This window comes from Rattus norvegicus, chromosome 4 (genome assembly GCF_021556685.1).
Source record: "Rattus norvegicus strain SHRSP/BbbUtx chromosome 4, alternate assembly SHRSP_T2T, whole genome shotgun sequence".
Lineage (NCBI taxonomy): Eukaryota > Metazoa > Chordata > Mammalia > Rodentia > Muridae > Rattus > Rattus norvegicus.
In genome coordinates, this window is record NC_141537.1 from 26036802 (window position 1) to 26058379 (window position 21578).

A 21578-nucleotide genomic window follows, 5' to 3' on the forward strand; every position below is an offset into this window, starting at 1 on the left:
AAGAAAATCCCAACTGAGTGACTCAGAAATAAGCCACAGGATCTCAAGGGCTAACTAGTCAAGCCCTACAGTGCATCTTGTTTATTAACATACTAGGTATGTGTGTGTTCGGCAGCATTAACTGAAAAGAACCATACTAATTATTGTGAGCTAATGGGATAAAAAACAAAACAAAACAAAACAAAAAACAAACCTGCCATTAGTTGTTTAAATGACAACTACTATGCATTGAGTGTTTGTTAAATGCCAGGCTCTGTTCTGAACACTCCACATCCTTTAGCTTTCATAACAACAACGTGAGATAACACTATCTCAAAAAGTTTCACTTTATGGAAAAGAAAAGGGAAGCAGAGAGAAACAGACACGTCTAAAGCCACACAGCCACAAAGTTACACAGTGTGCCCTTTGCTCTCAGATGACTCTGCTTCATCGATCTGTGTGGCGATGACTTATTTCCACTTAAAAAAAAACACACACACACACACACAATGAAGGGAAAAAGTAAGCATCATCTATTTACAGCACTTGTGAAATATATTACTGAATAAAATATCCCTGAAGCATTGTTGAGCAAGGAGAAGGCAGGCACTTCCCATTCTCTGCCGTCCCAGGAGAGGAAGTGTTCTTTATCCTTTCATCCCGGGCGAATGGCCCAGGGGTCATGTTTTCTTGCTGCCATGTAGCTGTGTGCCCTTCTTATCTTTCTCCAAAGGAAGATAAAAAGTTGAAATTTATTTCAACCGTGTCAGGGTCAGTTGCCAGGAGTGCAGCCGGAGTGCAGTGCCCGTTACTGTGGTTTTTCCCCTACCGATGTAAAAGGCTTCGCTTAGCTGTCAACTCTTTGAGGGATCCCTTCATTTTATTTCTCTTCTGGTCCGTTCTGTGGGCCCTCCCCCTTCCTAGCAATTAAACATGGAGAATCAGACTATGTCTGGATTGAGGGTCAGTTAAGTTGTCCTGGAACTTCGGAATTTGTAAAAATCACTGGGTATTTCTCTCCCTGAATTTAGAAATTAAGTGAAATCTTAAGGTTTTATCTATTCACACCCCTACCTTTTAAATCTCTCCACAAGGATAACACAACTTAATGAGCACCCCGCCCTCCATCTCCCCATCCCTGCACACCCCTGAAAATGTGAATCTATGAACATTTCAGATCCTACCTAGTCCTTTCCAAGAGTCCCAGGCCAAGAAGGGCAGTATAATTCTGGGTGAGAACCTCTCCTCCGTGTCTCCAGGAGATCCAGTGCCCCAGGTGCCTGGACACAGTCAGACAAACGTGTACAGGGGGCTCCCGGAAGAGTCAGGGGATTGGAAGTTTGCAAAGAGCCTGGACCCAACCTCCTCAGATGCCATTTAAAATGTGTGCCTTATAAAGAGTTCCAGTTGATTACGTGGTTTAGTCTTTAAAAGTTATTGGGAACTCTGGATATGAAATACTTTCCAGATCTTACCCAGACCTAGTCACACCAGTCCATCTCACTGATTTAGAATGTTCCAGCTGATTCTACTGTGATGGGATGGAGATTGCTAACCCAATGTCTTCCATACCATGAAAATGAGGAATGCTTTAAAGCTGCATTTTCATTTTAGGGAGATCCTGTAAAATTGACCTCTGCTGGATGGCGAAGGAAAATGATAGACTGGTTGAGTCACTTCCATGCTCTTGACTGCTCCCCCCACATCCACTGAACATTTATTGCATCCTAGAGGCCTTCCATAAGTAACCAATACGATTCCATCAGTCCATCCACAATCATCTTTCAAACGCTATTTTAAAATAGTAGCACCACACTGGTTTAGCAATTTGGCCATGGCCACCCAACTATTGAGAGCAGGATCTGATTAATAAGGAGGCATTAAGGAATAGAGAAAGTATCTAGATCATCACATTAGACTCTCAAAGTGAATTGACACCCACTTTTCTGGAGTCTGCCTAGGAATTCCTGTATCACACAGAAATGTCCAGCATCAAAACAAATGGTGTCTGTTCAGGCAGTTTGGGTGCTGTGCAGCTAGTTAATGTAACTCAGAGCTCAAGTTCATTTTGTCTTCTCTGCATGAAGCAACACAAGAACGTCGAAACTGCGGCAATCCCCCCACGGAATTTGCTAGATCATTATAGTCAGACAGAGTTGTCCTGAGCAATAATCAACTCTTTGATACTCTGCAGATGAGCTGTTTTCTATGACTCTGTTCTTAAGGTTTTGGATGCTTGTCCATAGTTTGTGCACAACCAGAGCATTGTGAGAGCGCAATCCTGTCATGAAGTAGCTTCACTCCACTGACAAGGATGGGCTGTGTTCACAGTAAGTCATTGTTAGAGCCTCTTGTAATTTAAACCTTTCCCCCTCTAACATTCCATCTCACTTGGCTTCCATGAAGACTAGACGCCCAAGAATCCACCCATTCTAAATAACATGCTCAAAAACAAAGCAAAACAAAACACTATTTGATAAGCTGCAACTTCTTCTGAGTACACAACCCCAATGAGCTCTAGCTCTATGCTATTATCTCTAAACATAGCAATGAACACTCTAAAATTGGAGTGAGTTCATTGATGACATCATTTTTCTCCAAAGAGAATGTGGTATGAGACTATTACTTCCACAAACTACATAAGAATGAATTACTCATGAGAAATTCACGGGGCTTCCCGTAGCAAATTCTCCATGACAGGCAATATGGCCTGTGACCATGTGGTTTCAGAGAGCCAAGGGTCAAAACCCAAGCATTTATAATAGAGGGTACTGTGACAGAGTTGTTAACTCTTGAGTCTACCTCCCCAGTAATCTCTTGCTTGGGCAGTTTCCCTAGAGAGACCTTGAATCTGGCCCTTAGCACAAAGTACCTGCCTGCCTCATTCAACTTCAAAGCCATGCAATTGCATCATTAGTTACAAGTAAAAAAACAAGCAAACTGCTCCAAAGAAGCAAGTTATTGAATTATTCTAGAAAAACAAAACAAAACAACAACAGCAAAACCTCATAACTGAAAAGAACAAGGCTATGATACTTGGTCCAAAGGCAAATTCATTCATGATAAATACATTTAATTGTTTTAAGCTGATTTTTTAAAATGTAATTGTAATAAAAATGCATGTAGAATGAGTGTACCATCTTGACGGTTTTAAATATACAGTTTAATACCAGTAAATATTCTTGCATTTTTATCCAACAATCTTCTGAACTAAAACCCTATGCCCATTACACAGTAGCTTCTCATATTCCTCTCCAAGTCCCTTGTAAGTGCCATTCTTCTTTCTGTCTCTATGAATTTAACTGCCTAGGTAATCCACATAAGTGGATGATTCTTACAGAATCCATCATTTATCCTCCTCTTTAACTTAGCATAATGTCCTCAAAGTACATCCATCCTGTATCCTGTATCAAAAATTTCCCCTTAAAAAGACTAAGTAATAGTTCATTGTATTTTTCACTATATTAATCTGATTTTTTTCTTTTTTTTTGGAGTTGGGGACCGAACCCAGGGCCTTGCGCTCGCTAGGCAAGCGCTCTACCGCTGAGCTAAATCCCCAACCCTAATCTGATTTTTTTAAACCCTAAAAGAAGTCAGTTTTTAGTTGGTGTCTTCTACCATGGGCACCATAAACATGCATGTGTAATTAATATGCAACAAGTGAAAAATCCACACGTAATTGTAACAGATCAAACCTTCTATGAACTAAAAGGAAGACAACACAAAACGTCTACCTTTTACACATCTTTAAATACTTTTATTATCTCCTTTATTTATGTATCTGTTTGTTTGCTGGTTCGTTTAAGACAGGTCTCTCTGTATAACCCTGACTGTACTGGAATCCATTAAGTAGACTAGACTGACCTCAGACTCACAGAGATCCACCTGCCTCTGCCTCTTAAGTACTGGGGCTGAAGTCATGCTCCCACTATGCTAGGCTCAACATTTTTTTAAATAAAGAGTTATTTTTATTTAATGTGTTTAGGTGTTTTGCCTGCTTGTGTATGTTTATCCATCACAAACATGCAGTGGCCCTGGAGGCCTCTGGCAAGCTACCATGTGTGTCCCGAGGTTTGAACCCAGGTCCTGTAGAAGAGCCAATGCTCTTCGCTGCTAAGGCATCTTCCCAGCCCTACTAACCACCTGGTCCTATTTCAATCTATGCAGCCTGTTAACTTGTCCTATTGCCCTATGGTTACCTTGTCCTATCTCAACTTAACATTACAGCATTTCTGTTAAGGTTTTTGGTCACTGGCAAAGCATTAGCAATTCAAATCCATCTGAAACAGGTTTTTTTTCCTCATAGAAAAGTGTAATTATTTATCCTGGAAAAAAATATGCACAGCCCTGATTATAGCTGAGAGGGTAGAAAGACTGGGGATGGAAGTCTGTCTTAACGAGAGCAGCATACTATGAACACTCTCACCGGATTTTTGAGAGGAATTATGTTAATCAGCATTAATGTAAACATATCTTCTGAATTTATCAGGCAATCATATTTTCTTTAAATAATTGCGTTTATGCCTTTTAATGGCAACTAAGTATGTAGTTTGTAGTTTCCAACCAGTGATCTATGAAAACACATGTAGAATGATATGTAAGTGATGGAGTGTATGTTACTCAGTTACATTTGTAATGAAAACTTCCTTTCTTCTTCTTTTTTTATTCTATTGACGATGTACTGATACAGCTTCATTTTGGTTTTATTTTTACAAACTAGATCCTTATTGAAGAACAAAGCCTTCGGGCTTGGGATAAACCATGGGAGTATTTCTAGATTAAATTTAATTACTATGAAGACAAGCATGACCATCTGCTCCTTACCACAATGGTGCTGGTGTGACCCTTTTTGAGGTGACATGGACCCTCATGACTCCATTCCTTTAGATCACTACTGAGGTCATTGCTATTCAGCAAAGTGTCAATTCTAGTTTCTCTGGTCGGTTCAAAAAAACTCAAGCATAGGAAGTAGGTATTTCAAAGAGGAGAGTGGGCAAGAGAGAAAAAGATAAAACCCAGACAGAAGCTTATAAAAGTTATCACATCCAAGAAGTACTGTGTGCTATCTGAAGTGTTTCAAAATATTTGTTTCTGTGATCACAGAGGATAGACACTACATCAAGACACTATAATCCCACTTTGTTTAGCTGCAAAGCCACTTCCTTATTGTTTTAAAAGTCAAACATCACAATTCACTTTTTGAGATTCAAACGAGCATTTAAAAAATGCTATAAAAAATTTCACAATTCCCTTGCAGTATTTAGGGTCACCTAGATGTCTAAATCAATAAACAAACAGATGACGTAAATTAAAACTAGTTTCTAATACCTTTCACCCAGTTAGACAAAAGTAATGCATTTTTTAAAAAGAGGTAAAAAAACAATTACCTGGCAAGGAAAAGTTCCCAGCATTATCTACAAACTTATCTGTCATTTCTCCAAAGACTATCATCATAAGGGGAAGACCTGATCCGTGAGCTATGGCCATGGCGGTGCCCAGGAGCATAAACAATTTATCCTGCCAATCAGAGTATCGGAACTGAAAAGAGAAAAATAAGGTTCCATTTAATAATTCATGCTTTGGGGATTTTTGTTTCAAGTTAGTTCTAGTATCAGAGTTATCATCTTAGAGAGTATATGAATTGCAATTCACATAATTGTAAGCGTAATTTTATGATTTTATGCATATAAAAAGAGATCCATCTAATTCTACTTAATTAGCACTTAGCACGGGTGAATTATTATAATGTAATCAAGGTAATAAAGATTTGGATCTCTTTAGAAATACGATTTAATCTCCCAGAGGTTGTGTTGTGTGTAATGAGTTAAGGTGGTCTGGGGACCAACGTTAAGTTCGAATGCACAAAACATATCCTTCAGAACAGTGCATGTGCGGAACACTACTTCAGCAGAATTAGAAACAGGAATGAACGGACCTTCTCAGTTTGAGGCCAGGTCCCTTTGAAAGGGTGAAACTAGTCTTTAAAAGCAGCTCAGTAAGGAAGAGCTCAGAAAAAGAACTTTATGAAGTATCTGTCTTTGGACTTTATGGAAGTCTTGATCATTGAGAATCTTGAAAGATGAGAGAGAATCAACTGGAAGAGATGTAGAGGAAGTCTGGATTTTAGGCTTGCAAAAGAAGATGGCTTAGGACTACACAGAGCATGGCAGAAGTCCTGAGGATTACGTTATAGGTAAGTAGAAACTATAAAGACCTTTAGGTTTAGTGCATAGCAATTATCACAGCAAAGTACACACTCCTACTTACTAAGCAAATACCACTTCAGAAGACAGTAATTCACTGTCCTTTTAATCTCCCATTTACTCCTTTCGCTCAATATTTTTGATGGTCTCCTCTGTAGATTTCTCTTTGTTCTTTCTCCTCTGCCTTCTAGACTACAGATCTGCTGTTACATTTCCCTTTTCAGCTTCCTCTCCATCTCCTGCATTTCCCCCTCCTTAAAACTGTACCCTCTGTTCCCTTCCCCCTACATCTCCCGTTTGGAGACAAATGGTGGTTATTTGAAGAGTATGCAGTGAGTCAGGATGGTGAAGTGGGTGGGTCTTTGACCGACTCACACTGTCCAGGGAGGCTGAGTTTGGGAGCACTGGGTATGTGTGCAAACTGTTCTCCAAGGGCTTCAGAGTTCATCTGGGGCAGCGAGGGCAGATTCCACTCAAGCACACAGGGCAAAGCAAGAAGAGGGAAAGAAAGGAAAGGTGAGAACCAGGAAGAGCTCACAGAAAATCAGAGGCAGTGACAACCAGGAAGGCCTAATGGAAAGGGATGTTAGGGGCTACAAGGGACCCGTGCCCTCAAGGTCTGCTGTTGGTGGCTTCTAAGTGAAGGAAGTTAGGAGATTTGGGTCTTTCAACATCCTTTCAGAGCACCCAGTGAGATTTTCCTATGGTTTTCCTTTTCAGTGGACATTATATGCACGGAAGAAGGTTTTAATGCACTCCATGTCGGTTGAATTAAACTTAAATATCTAAGGTCAAATTTAAAGTTAGGAGACAGTAGATTCATTTTTAGTGACCCTTTTCAACAAAACAAGACACCTCTAATCCTATTAGCAGCTTTGTTCTGAGGTTTTTCCACACAGACATCTACTCAGGAGAAAGAGAGTGATTAAATTTAAAGTCAGTTTCAACTAAAATTATTAAATACAAATTATTCTACTTTTCATCATGTGTTTTTTCCATTTTTCTATAGGAAACAGGTTCTAAACTGACATTAAAATCACATGCTATTTCACAATGTATTATCCACAGCACTAAATAACATTATTTTTCTAGGCTGGTGAGGTGGCTCAGTAGGGAAAAGCAAGTCCCTCGAGACTTGCTTGATGACCTGAGTTTTATGTCTGGAACCAAAAGGTTTGAAAGAAGAGAACAGATTCCCAAAAATCGTCACTTGCCTTCAATACATGTCGTGCCCCACTAGACACACAGCATGTTGGGACCTTGGTCCACTGTCTATTGTAAGTCAATACAGCATAAGCATAAACATACACAATAAAAATTGAACAAAATTTTACTCTCACGGAAACTTTTTAAGCAAAGACAAAGAGTAGAGGAAAGGGTGTGAACAGGAGCTTGGACCGACAAGAGGACTGTGTTGTGTGAAAATGTTCGGTGCCCTTTCATACATTTGCTTTCTAACTTGGTGGCTTCAATTGACACACACTTAATTCTTTCTTTCCTGTTTTTTTTCTTTTTTTCTTTTTTTTCTGTCAAAGACTGTTTGAAACACATCACATTTTTTCAAAGCGGGTGAACACTTTCCTGGCCTGCCTTCCCTGAGACACATAACAAATGAAAACAGATTTGATTTCTTCGGGAAAAGAAATAAAAACCATGTTGTCTTTACTTCTACCCTTGGAAAACACTGGGAATGGCCTGAAACAGAATCAGAAACCAGGATCATGTCAAGGTTCACTGATTTCCTAATAATTGTGAGTGTGGGCATTTTTTTGTTTTAAATGTTGTTTTCAACATTAAACGTTTTTGCTGGACAGGGGTTGGGGGTGGGGTTACTGACAGGGTTTTATGAATCAAGATATTTACCTGAAGCCAGTGGGTTTCCATGGTATTTCTGAAATGCTTCTTTTTTTAAGAAGAAATATTTATTTTATGTATGTGAGAATACTGTAGCTGTCTTCAGACACAGTAGAAGAGGACATCAGATCTCACTACAGATGATTGTGAGACACCATTTGGTTACTGGGAATTGAACTCAGGACCTCTGGAAGAGCAGTCAGTGCTCTTAACCACTGAGCCATATCTCCAGCCTCAAAATACTTCATCTTTGCTTTATCTCCCAATGTCATAGTGAGCTCAAAGCCAGCTAACTCCACCCTTTTCATCACCTGTCTTGTTACTTAAAGCCATTGTTTACGACTACCTAAACCGTAGGCACAGGTAAGGCAGAAGCAATCCAGTGCTGCATTAGACAGACAGACTTAAAGCATCGAGCTATTGACTCGAGTCCCCAGATTTGAATGAAAGGCAGGATTATTCCCGCATAGTATTTCACAACTTACCAGTGTCAACGGGCCAATTAAATTCACTTTCTTCTTTTTTTCTCTGCTCTGGTTGCTGTAAGATATAATCGTTCAGATTTAAAGCTGTTATGAACAACCAGTTGGACACGAGCCTTAGTAGCTATGATTTTTGAATCGTAACATTCTTAAATAGAAAAAGACTAGCATTGTCAAAATGATCTGGCTTCACAAATGCGCCTAGGCAGTCAAGTACAAAGGTAACTGTCCAAGGTACTACAAGGACGTATGGATACGCAAAGAAAGGGTCACCGACAGCCTTACGGAGTTAGTCCACAGAGTGAGAAGATGCACATGGGACTCTTTACCAAATCACTTATGTTTTTCTGCGTTCAAGAAATATCTAAGATCCAGTTACTTCTCCTCATTTTTCTTGCTACATTCCCATTAGAAAAACCCCCCACTTCATTTCCGTTTATATCTGCTTTAGTGTCCTGGAAACTGTAGCCAATATAATCACTTAGGAACGCAGGCTACTTCTCTTCTCAGGCAATAACAATGGCTCTACTTCTTCTTAGAGGGAAATTGAAACCTTTATATTGGCTGCAGAGTCTGCATGCTCTGCGGGTACCTTCATGACAGCATCCCCCCACTCCCAGCTCAGATAGGCAGACCTGTTTTCTCTGCTACTTTGTGAATACAACAAATACAGTCCCCAACTCAGGATACTTTAGCTCTAAGTTATTGCTGCCAGAAGATGTTCCCCAAATACCCATGGCTCTCTCTGTCCATTTCGTTCTACCCCTTTCTCAGTAATTCACTTCAAAATAAGACCTACCCTAACCGCCCTCCTTTAAATGGATAGATACTTCTGCTGTGTTCTCCTGAGTTTCTCCAATCTTCATTAATTTACTTCACACTTGTTACCTTTCAACAGATGGATATTTGCCACTGAATATGTAAAAGAGAACATGCCACAGGCTATGCCTCATGTTTAGAATAGGCATATTCTGCCTCCTCGATTTGTTCTGCCTAACGGAAGTGGGCTTAGCTTTCCTTGAACATACCATACTTGGTATTATATTATTATATAAAAATTAGCCTCATAGTTTGCTTTGTAATCTTACAATATCAAGTTAGTCTTAACTCTTCTTATTTCGGTTTTGAGATGTTTCCTTCTTTCTCTGTGAGCGTTTCCTGAGAACTTCCTTGGCCTTGAGTGTTGCTACACCTTTTCCAGGGACTGCTCCTGATACTAGTAAGTACGCTCAGCCAGTATAATACATAAATAGCCTTCTTCCTGAAAATGCCATCTATTAATAGATTCACAGTCATCCCCAGTCTAAATTGCCAGATGACAAAACCACATTTTTCTATTAGAAGTGACACCATCCACAAGTTTTTTCTAACTCTATACGGATAGACCTAAATTTTCTGTGAATAAATACCATGGTTCTAAGAATGAACAGGGTGATGCCACTGTCCAAACAAATTAGCCGAAGCGATGCTTCAGTTTAAGATTCAGATAGGCATATTTTTCAGTTGGCTAATCAGGCCCCTTGCAGCTTGAGAACCAACTACAGAAGCTGATAAATTCTGTCCCTCTAGATGACAACTCCATGACACATGTCAGTTTGTTCCGGGTGGCCTAGCATGAACTCAGAGACTCTAATAGCCTCATAAACTATTTGAAGCTGAGGGTGAAAATGATTCACTATCCCCACAACGAAAGAGGAAACAACACACACTTGACTGGGCCCTTCTGCCTGACAAAAAGCTGGTGTGGGTGATTCACTGTGTCTGGGGAAGAAGCAGAGCCAGGGAGGAAGAAAGACCCAGTGGCAGAGGAAGCGTAGAGGTTTCCCCCTCTGGGAACTTGGACACAAAACTGATTTCGAAGCAGAAGTTAGTGAAGGATGAGGTTGCTCTCCATGTCACCCCCTAGAAAGGAGAAAGGGGGAAAACAGTCTACAGATGGGAGGAGGGGTAAGACTGGGGCAAAGAAGAGAAATATGGGGGGAAGAAGTCTTGCTGCTTCCTAGTTCAAAAACACAACCATCAATAGCAGGTGTCTGAATTTCTACTAACTCGAGTAGCCAGATGATGGCTAAAAAGAGTGATCTGCAAATGTTTACTTTATGAAAAATACAGTGAATGTTACACAACGTCAATATTCCTCAAATCACCCGTGTCCCAGGGAGGTTGTGCTTTTGAAAAACAGCCTCTTCTCTCTGAACCCATTTCCAAAGGAGCCTGGGAGACATTCCTCAAGAACTTAAGACTTCATCCCAAAGGCCGGAGGCATCAACCGATTTTCTCAACTTCTTTCCAGGACTCTGCTATAACGGAAAAGCCAGTGGCTCTGTGGTCCTGTATACCTGATGCTGCCTAGTTCAAAGTCGCCGTCCAGGCGCCGCGCTGTTCCGTTTCTTGCTGCCTCAAGATCCATCTCAGCCTGGGGAGAAACCACAGTCTCAGGTCCAAGTGCACCTAGCTCAGCTCCACCGAGGTGGGGACTTCCAGGCTCTGGGAACCTCCGGCCCAAGGCGCAGAGCCTGGGGCAAGGGTGGCAGCCGCTCCCCAGCAGGTCCCACTGCAGTTGCCCTCCGGCCACCCAGTCTCTCGCCGCGTCCTCCCTCACCTGAACTTCACGCGCGTGTTGGCCACAGCTGGTGGCGTGCAGACCTGGACTTTGCTCGCTGCGGCTCGTCCCCGCCTCCCACACGCGTCTAGCGCCAGCGACGCCTCCCGCTGCGGCGGGGGCAAGGGCCCGGGCCCGCAGGAGAGCTCCCGCAAGCCCCGCTGGCTCTGCAGGCCCCAGCGCCACCAGCACGTCGCCCTCGCCGCCAGGGGCGCGCGTCTCCGCTGCCGCCCACCCGGGCAAGCTGCCAGCAGCCTGCAGCGCAGCACCAGCTGCAGCAGATAAGCCCGCCAATGCCTCGCCAGGCAGGCCACGGGCCCCTAAAAGTGACTGTCACACCTCCCCCCACCTTGAATTTTCTTTTAGAACACACTAGGGAGGCAGTTTTCACTAGTTCAACAATCATGAGTTCTGAGAGCCCAGTAGTTAAATAGTTAAGGTCGCTACTTCTGCATCCTCAGTTTGAGTCTGTGGCATCAAACTGCAACTAACTCTACAGATGCTGGAAATTAAGCAGGTCAGACCCAGAATCATCAGTACAAACTCCTTGGAGATGAGGAATACCGCTGGTGTCCGCCACAGGGGAGGGCGACAGAGACACAGAATTTGAGGTCTGAAAAGAATTTTCCTATTAAAAGCACATACTTAAAAAATTATTATTCATTTTACATCCTGATCGCTGCCCCCTCTCCTGGTCTCCTCACACAGTCCCTTCCCCAGTCCTCCTTATCCTGGCTTGTTAAGTCTCTGCGGGGCTAGGTACATCCTCTCCTACCGAGACCAGATCCCTGTTACGAACATAGTGGAAGGAGAGAATGGACTCTCAAATTGTTCTCTGATTTTCGTACATGTATCATGGCTCATGGATACCCATATACATAAAAACATGTGCAGAAAATAAATAAAATGAGAAAAAAGCACATACTTTTGGTTTTTGTTTTCACAAAATGAAGAAATTGGGGCTCAGAGTAGCTAAGTAACATCCCCACCTACTTAATGCTGCATATTTAAGGCTGGCACCCAGGCAAAGCTGCTCTGGTTCCCTGCTCTAATCTCAGAGTTCCCTCTATGCCAAATTATCTTTCTCCTAGGGCCTATGTGAATATGGCTTCCTAGTGAATTCTCATTGATTTCTTCACTCTACCCAAAATGAAGGCTCTAAAACAGATAATAAAGCTTCAAGCAAGTGAGTTTTGTACTCAATAGCTTCACAGATCAATGTGTGGCTGCAGACACCTCTTATTTCTCTGGGCTTCAGTTTCTTAAGAGTCTGTCTCCCTTATTAGGTTACTGTGAAAGTACCCAGTGTTGCTTTTAAAATATAGCATCTGTTTAATACATGGCTTGTTTTTCTCCTAGTCCAGTAGCTGGATTTGCAGCTGAGCCTTGTTCTCTGTGTGGCATTAACACAAGAGCTGTCTAACTGATTTCCAGACAACCTTAAGGGATACAGAATAGAAGGGTTGTCACACAGACCCTGACGGAAGCTCTGGGCTGCCATTTACTGGTGGTCTGACTTTGGATGGGTTATTTAAGTCTTAATTCAGTCTCAACATTCAATGAAATAGGGGTAAGATTGGATATGATGTGTGTAAAGTGTCCTCCACATTCAATACATGACAACTACTGTCCTGGCTAAAAGCTTAGAAGAGATAAAGGAGAGAGTAGAGGAAGAGCTTGCAGCTACCCCCAGCTGAGTGTGCTGGGCATCTCCATCTGGCTCTTCACATGTGGAGAGTTGCTTGCAATTATGAGATGGACATGAACGTACTTACATATTTGGGCTCAACTTCCAGTCTACACCAACCATAAAACGTTTTCTTGATGGAGTAGAAGGCCTTTCCTTCACCAGCCTACCAGGTGCTCAGATCATTATTGTATGATACCCCGAGGCTAAAGCAATTAGAATTGCTAAGTTCAAGAGGGGGGTTTTGGGTAACTGGGGGGTGGCACTACAAAAGTCAGCGGGATCTAAGGAATGCTATATGCCTGTCAATCTCTAATATAAGACAGCCTGAGGGAGTGAAAACAAGACTCATAAAGGAATGAGAGGGTTCTGAAATAAACATAAGTGAACAAAATCCTGGAAGTAATGAAGTGGGTTGCTTTTTCTGACTGTCCGATTCAATTCATAAGGTTGTCCTTGTAAGAAGTACTCTGTTCTCTGCATGAGCAAAAAAGTTAGAGGTAGGTACATAGTGTCTACAGGGAAGGGGAAGCCACATCTCCATATCTATGTTTATATATTTGCCCCAAATGAAAAACTGTACCATCTAAAATCCCAGTAGCCCTATTATATTTTAAATATAATTTAAAATTATTTTAAATATACCTTGAAGAGTCCTTTGGGTCTCCACTCAGAAACTAGGCCATAAACCATTTTCTATCCATCCTAAGTGTAAGGTACTTTTCTTCTGCAGTTGATCTGCCTGTCTGAGTTGCTCTGGGAGGCTAGGTAAAGAATCCTTTTGTTCTATCTTTGCAGGAGTCTCTCAGCTCCAAGTTAAAGTCTCAGCAAGAAAAGGGATGGAGGCCTGTCTCTGCTGTCAGCACTTGTACAATTTTCAGAGTGTGTGATTGCATGGTAAAAAGCTCACTCCGAGTTTGCATATAAATTCAGGTCATAAATTGAATAAGAGGTTTATAACAAAGAATGTCTACATGGATATCCCCTAGGAGTAAGTGACTAAACATTCATCATTTTTTTTACTAGCTTACAGATTCATGGAGAGTTAAAAAACCATAACTAAGTTGCCCTTGAAGTTTTGTATAGATAAACTCAGTCAATATTTCATCTCCTGTCCTTACACCTGTAGTGTATGTCTTTAGCTCTTTCCATATGACCTTCAGTTAATGGTTTTTATAACTCCTTCGAATGTGCTCTAGGTTTTAGATGTCTGTTGTTATCTCAGAAGCAATTAAGCAGCTCTGTTATAAAAGGGGCTCCAATATCTTGGTCTACATCACCATTCTGAAATGATGGTGACCCAAGTATTCTGGTTGTTTCTGCAAATAAATGCTCTTTGATTTTACCTGTGTCTGGGGACTTCCTTTAGCGATTTTTGGACCTTTACAACTTACTTATATTTAGAGGAATTTGAGAAACATCTAAAACACTGCAGACTAATAAGACATTTTGCAAAAAACATCTAGGCAATGATAATATTTCTTCATGCTTACATATACTAGTGTGATAGTTGTATGGATGTATGAGAAGATAAACCATCTTAAAGAAATAGGTCAACATATTTGCTGGTGAGAATGTGAACTAGTACCACCACTTTGCAAATCTGTCTAGAGGTTTCTTCAATGATTAGAACTAGAACTTTATATGAGCCAGCTATACCGGTTCTGAGTGTACAGACTTTATATTTTGGTACAGAAACACTTACACAGTCATATTCATTGCTTCTCTATTTATAATAGCTGCTAAGTGGAATCAAGCTAGATGTCTGTTTTAGTTGGGTTACTATTGCTGTGACAAAATACCTCAACTAAAAGAAAACTTGTTTATTTCATCTCATAGCTTGTAAACCATCATTCAAAGAATCTGAGGTAAGAACTGAAGGAGAGACCATTGAGGAGTACTGACTTTCTTCTCATGGCTTGTTCAGTCTTCTTTCTTAAACACCCCCAGGACTACCAGCCCAAGGTGACACCACCCTTAATGCATTGGGCACTTTCACATCAATCAGTAATCAAGAAAATATACTACCTATTTGCCTACTGACAAATCTTAGTTAGGCATTTTCTCAAATGACAGTCTTTCTTTCCAAATGATTCTAGCTTGTGGTCAAGTTGAAAAAAAAACCCAAAATAATGTCCATCAATAGATGAATAGATAAGAAAAATACTGTACATGTGCACAACGTAATATTACACATCTGTAAAGAAAAATGAAATTTGCAAGTAAAGAGAACTAGAAAAAAAATCAGACTAAGCTAACTAAAACCCAGAAAGACAAATACCACATGTTCTTGCTCACACATAGATCCTAGCTTCAGATCTTTGGTTTTGTGGTTGGAGTGTAAGTATAAGCAAGTATAGAACAGAGCTTTTAGAGTTATGCTACGGGAGGTAGAATACTGGGAGCCAAATGACTTAAACATGGTGCGTTTGGGGAAAATCTGGGAATAAAGCAGGGGAGGGGAGCTACTTCAAAGGAAGGGAATATGATAAGCCATATAGACGCCATATAGTGAACAGTTAGCCAAAATCAGCAGTCTGTGGAAAAGTCTTATAGAAACCCATTAGTCAGTAATTTCAAAATACAGTTTCTAAAAAGAGTTCAAGCAGCATCACCCTGCATAAATTGAGAATGTTTCTCTCAGAACATGGGTTATTAGATGAAAATCACAGGGTAAGTCAAAGGATATCTCCCTATGAGTTACTTACTGGTCAGGGAGGCCCCTGAGGTATCTAAAAACTTATAAACTATTGTTCTTGATTGTTCTTGATTATTGTGATGGTTTGGATATGCTTGGCTCACGAGAAGTGACAGTATTAGGAGATGATGTGGCCTTGTTGGAGAAGATGTGGCCTGGTTTGAGGAGATGTGGCCTGGTTGGAGGAAGTGTGTCACTGCATAGGTGGACTTTGAGGGCTTCTAGTACTCAAGCTCTGCTCAGCGCAGATGAGACCCTCCTCCTAGATGCCTTTGGATCAAGATGTAGAACTTTGGCTCTTCCAGCACCAAGTTAGGCTCCATGATGCCATGCTTCCCACCATGATTATAGTGAACTGAATTTCTGAAACTGTAAGCCAGCACCAACTAAACATTTACCTTCATAAGAGTTGCCTCGGTCATGGCATCTCTTCATAGCAATGGAAATCCTTACTAAAACAATCATCCACCATAACTATATTGTAAAACTCTGTTGCAGGAGACACCATACCCTTTGGTTTTAGGAAATAGGGAAATTGATCTCAAATCATCCTGGAAACTCTCTCCTTGCTGGCTAGTTCTCACCAGTGTCAGAGGTGCTATGCAGGCTGCTAGGAGAGAAAAGAATTAGACAGTCTTACCTGGATCCTGTGTGCTACAACACAGCAAGACATGCCCACTGTTGCAATAGTGGCTTGACTGATCTGGGGAATTGTTTCAGGGTTGAATTTGAGGCCTGTTCTATAGAAGGGAATTTTCATGCCTCAGGTGATAATCCTGGTTAAAAGCTTATGGTTGGAGAGATCATAGGTTCTAGGATAGAAACCACTATTATTTTTTTCTAAAAGGTCAAGGTGTCAAGTTGCCTTCCGAATGTTTATGCTTATATCTACAAACCTTGGATGCTCACTACCTTGGTCACAGTAGCTTGTTTTTTTGCAATAAACAGCAGTCAATGACGAATAATTGACCAAAGAACCAAGATTAAGAAACTGAGTACTCAACCCCAAATAGGACATGTAGATGAGCTCTGCACCACACAAAGCTCAAAGCCATCACAGAAGAGGAACCAGAAAGAATGCTTGGCTGAAAGATGAAAAGTCCAGTGAAATGTTGTCTTTTGGGCATTGCATGGCTATTCTACTCACAAACACACAGCAGAGGTCACCTGCACAAGAAATATACAAAACCAAGTCAACCCAAATTTCCAGCATAAATGGAGTAGATGATCTCTAGGCCCTTCCCATTCCTGAGGCACCATTGGCAGTGGAGAGTTGCTGGTGAGGAGGATGACCATTTTTTTGAAGATGTTGCTATTGGTAGGTCTCCCATGTTTCAGTAGAGAGTTTCACACCCATGCACATATGGGCAGTGCTAACTTGACTTTGATGGGATGCAATATTAGACATAGAGTTGAAAGAATGCTTGGGGGGGGGGATGTGGAGAAAGGTGGAAATGGGAGTAGAAGTGATTGTATTTGATTGTACACATGCATGAAATTCTCAAAAGTACAAGAAATCAGTCAAGAAATGAGTCGTATAACGATATGCCCTGTGATATCAGCTGGCTGATGTGAGCACTGAGCTGCATCACTGTGGCCATCTCAACTGTAGTAACAAGAAACTGGAGAGATGCCTCAGCAGTAAAGAGTACACAGTGCTCTTACAGAAGAGCTGAGTTTGGTTCCCAGAACATATACCAGGCAGCCTGTAACTCCAGGTCCAGGGAGGTCCAACACTGCTGGCCTCCATTGGCACCTGCACTTACTCCTACCTACACACAGTCACACACACACACACACACACACACACACACACACACACACACTCACTCACTCACAAATTAAAAATCATTTAGAAAGTAAACCTTTGGTTTACCGGAAGTCCCACACCCGCGGATCCCGGCCCGCAGCAGCTCTCTGCTCCCAAACCCCGTGGGAGAGAGACCTCACCGCCTGGTCAGGTGGGCACTCCTAAGGCTGCAGAGCGGAGGAGACCACCAACACTGCCCACCCCTGCCCACACCCCTGGCCCAAGAGGAAACTGTATAAGGCCTCTGGGTTCCCGTAGGGGAGGGCCCAGGAGCGGCAGGACCCCTGCGCCTGAGACACCGCCCGAACCTGAAGGAAACAGACCGGATAAACAGTTCTCTGCACCCAAATCCCGTGGGAGGGAGAGCTAAACCTACAGAGAGGCAGACACGCCTGAGAAACCAGAAGAGACTGCACTCCGCGCACATCCAGACGCCAGAGGAAAACACCAAACGCCATCTGGAAGCCTGGTGCACGGAGGCTCCCGGAAAGAGCAGTGCAGATCTTCTCGGTTGCTGCCGCCGAGGAGAGGACTTAGGTAGTACCCCACAAGCACATTTGAGCCTCGGAACCTCAGGTAGGATCAACTTTTCCCCTGCAAGTGACCTGCCTGGTGAACTCACGACACAAGCCCACAGGAACAGCTGAAGACCTGTAGAGAGGAAAAACTACACGCCCGAAAGCAGAACACTCTGTCCCCATAACTGGCTGAAAGAAAACAGGAAAACAGGTCTACAGCACTCCTGACACACAGGCTTATAGGACAGTCTAGCCACTGTCAGAAATAGCAGAACAAAGTAACACTAGAGATAATCTGATGGCGAGAGGCAAGCGCAGGAACCCAAGCAACAGAAACCAAGACTACATGGCATCATCGGAGCCCAATTCTCCCACCAAAATAAACATGGAATATCCAAACACACCAGAAAAGCAAGATCTAGATTCAAAATCATATTTGATCATGATGCTGGAGGACTTCAAGAAAGACGTGAAGAACTCCCTTAGAGAACAAGTAGAAGCCTACAGAGAGGAATCACAAAAATGCCTGAAAGAATTCCAGGAAAACATAAATAAACAAGTAGAAACCCATAGAGAGGAGACACAAAAATCCCTGAAAGAATTCCAGGAAAACACAATCAAACAGTTGAAGGAATTAAAAATGGAAATAGAAGCAATCAAGAAAGGACACATGGAAACAACCCTGGATATAGAAAATCAAAAGAAGAGACAAGGAGCTGTAGATAGAAGCTTCACCAACAGAATACAAGAGATGGAAGAGAGAATCTCGGGAGCAGAAGATTCCCTAGAAATCATTGACTCAACTGTCAAAGATAATGTAAAGCAGAAAAACCTACTGGTCCAAAACATACAGGAAATCCAGGACTCAATGAGAAGATCAAACCTAAGGATAATAGGTATAGAAGAGAGTGAAGACTCCCAGCTCAAAGGACCAGTAAATATCTTCAACAAAATCATAGAAGAAAACTTCCCTAACCTAAAAAAAGAGATACCCATAGGCATACAAGAAGCCTACAGAACTCCAAATAAATTGGACCAGAAAAGAAACACCTCCTGTCACATAATAGTCAAAACACCAAACACACAAAATAAAGAAAGAATATTAAAAGCAGTAAGGGAAAAAGGTCAAGTAACATATGAAGGCAGACCTATCAGAATCATACCAGAATTCTCGCCAGAAACTATGAAGGCCAGAAGATCCTGGACAGATGTCATACAGACCCTAAGAGAACACAAATGCCAGCCCAGGTTACTGTATCCTGCAAAACTCTCAATTAACATAGATGGAGAAACCAAGATATTCCATGACAAAACCAAATTTACACAATATCTTTCTACAAATCCAGCACTACAAAGGATAATAAAGGGTAAAGCCCAACATAAGGAGGCAAGCTATACCCTAGAAGAAGCAAGAAACTAAGCGTCTTGTGAACAAAACAAAGAGAAGAAAAGCACACAAACATAACCTCACATCCAAATATGAATATAACAGGAAGCAATAATCACTATTCCTTAATATCTCTCAACATCAATGGCCTCAACTCCCCAATAAAAAGACATAGATTAACAAACTGGATACGCAACGAGGACCCTGCATTCTGCTGCCTACAGGAAACACACCTCAGAGACAAAGACAGACACTACCTCAGAGTGAAAGGCTGGAAAACAACTTTCCAAGCAAATGGTCAGAAGAAGCAAGCTGGAGTAGCCATTCTAATATAAAAAAAAATCAATTTTCAATTAAAAGTCATCAAAAAAGATAAGGAAGGACACTTTATATTCATCAAAGGAAAAATCCACCAAGATGAACTCTCAATCCTAAATATCTATGCCCCAAATACAAGGGCACCTACATATGTAAAAGAAACCTTACTAAAGCTCAAAACACACATTGCACCTCACACAATAATAGTGGGAGATTTCAACACCCCACTCTCATCAATGGACAGATCATGGAAACAGAAATTAAACAGAGATGTAGACAGACTAAGAGAAGTCATGAGCCAAATGGACTTAACGGATATTTATAGAACATTCTATCCTAAAGCAAAAGGATATACCTTCTTCTCAGCTCCTCATGGTACTTTCTCCAAAATTGACCATATAATTGGTCAAAAAACGGGCCTCAACAGGTACAGAAAGATAGAAATAATCCCATGCGTGCTATCGGACCACCACGGCCTAAAACTGGTCTTCAATAACAATAAGGGAAGAATGCCCACATATACGTGGAAATTGAACAATGCTCTACTCAATGATAACCTGGTCAAGGAAGAAATAAAGAAAGAAATTAAAAACTTTTTAGAATTTAATGAAAATGAAGGTACAACATACCCAAACTTATGGGACACAATGAAAGCTGTGCTAAGAGGAAAACTCATAGCGCTGGGTGCCTGCAGAAAGAAACAGGAAAGAGCATATGTCAGCAGCTTGACAGCACACCTAAAAGCTCTAGAACAAAAAGAAGCAAATACACCCAGGAGGAGTAGAAGGCAGGAAATAATCAAACTCAGAGCTGAAATCAACCAAGTAGAAACAAAAAGGACCATAGAAAGAATCAACAGAACCAAAAGTTGGTTCTTTGAGAAAATCAACAAGATAGATAAACCCTTAGCCAGACTAACGAGAGGACCCAGAGAGTGTGTCCAAATTAACAAAATCAGAAATGAAAAGGGAGACATAACTACAGATTCAGAGGAAATTAAAAAAATCATCAGATCTTACTATAAAAGCCTATATTCAACAAAACTTGAAAATCTACAGGAAATGGACAATTTCCTAGACAAATATCAGGTACCGACGTTAAATCAGGAACAGATAAACCAGTTAAACAACCCCATAACTCCTAAGGAAATAGAAGCAGTCATTAAAGGTCCCCCAACCAAAAAGAGCCCAGGTCCAGACGGGTTTAGTGCAGAATTCTATCAAACCTTCATAGAAGACCTCATACCAATATTATCCAAACTATTCCACAAAATTGAAACAGATGGATCACTCCCGAATTCCTTCTATGAAGCCACAATTACTCTTATACCTAAACCACACAAAGACCCAACAAAGAAAGAGAACTTCAGACCAATTTCCCTTATGAATATCGACGCAAAAATACTCAATAAAATTATGGCAAACCGAATCCAAGAGCACATCAAAACAATCATCTACCATGATCAAGTAGGCTTCATCCCAGGCATGCAGGGATGGTTTAATATACGGAAAAACATCAACGTGATCCATTATATAAACAAACTGAAAGAACAGAACCACATGATCATTTCATTAGATGCTGAGAAAGCATTTGACAAAATTCAACACCCCTTCATGATAAAAGTCCTGGGAAGAATAGGAATTCAAGGCCCATACCTAAACATAGTAAAAGCCATATACAGCAAACCAGTTGCTAACATTAAACTAAATGGAGAGAAACTTGAAGCAATCCCACTAAAATCAGGGACTAGACAAGGCTGCCCACTCTCTCCCTACTTATTCAATATAGTTCTTGAAGTTCTAGCCAGAGCAATCAGAAAACAAAAGGAGGTCAAGGGGATACAGATTGGAAAAGAAGAAGTCAAAATATCACTATTTGCAGATGATATGATAGTTTATTTAAGTGATCCCAAAAGTTCCACCAGAGAACTACTAAAGCTGATAAACAACTTCAGCAAAGTGGCTGGGTATAAAATTAACTCAAATAAATCAGTAGCCTTCCTCTACACAAAAGAGAAACAAGCCGAGAAAGAAATTAGGG

At 41.3% G+C, this 21578-nt stretch overlaps 1 protein-coding gene and 1 long non-coding RNA gene across 8 annotated transcripts in view; one reads left to right on the forward strand and one right to left on the reverse strand.

Annotated features, from left to right (window-relative positions):
- Abcb4 (ATP binding cassette subfamily B member 4) overlaps positions 1-11310 on the reverse strand; it is a 58344-nt gene extending 47034 nt beyond the window's left edge. For 5 of the 7 annotated variants that reach the window (XM_087656011.1, XM_087656013.1, XM_087656008.1 and 2 more), the window contains exons 1-4: positions 11121-11310; positions 10858-10934; positions 8522-8576; positions 5367-5517 (exon numbers count right to left, since the gene is read on the reverse strand). Coding sequence is in view for 1 of the 7 variants with exons in the window: in NM_012690.2 (NP_036822.1) it covers positions 5367-5517; positions 8522-8576; positions 10858-10928 (277 nt within the window). In the remaining 6 variants the exon portion in view is untranslated. 7 annotated transcript variants of the gene reach the window in all.
- Positions 1-21578, forward strand: part of LOC148006238 (uncharacterized) — a 901378-nt gene that overhangs the window by 712977 nt on the left and 166823 nt on the right. The window lies entirely within an intron of this gene.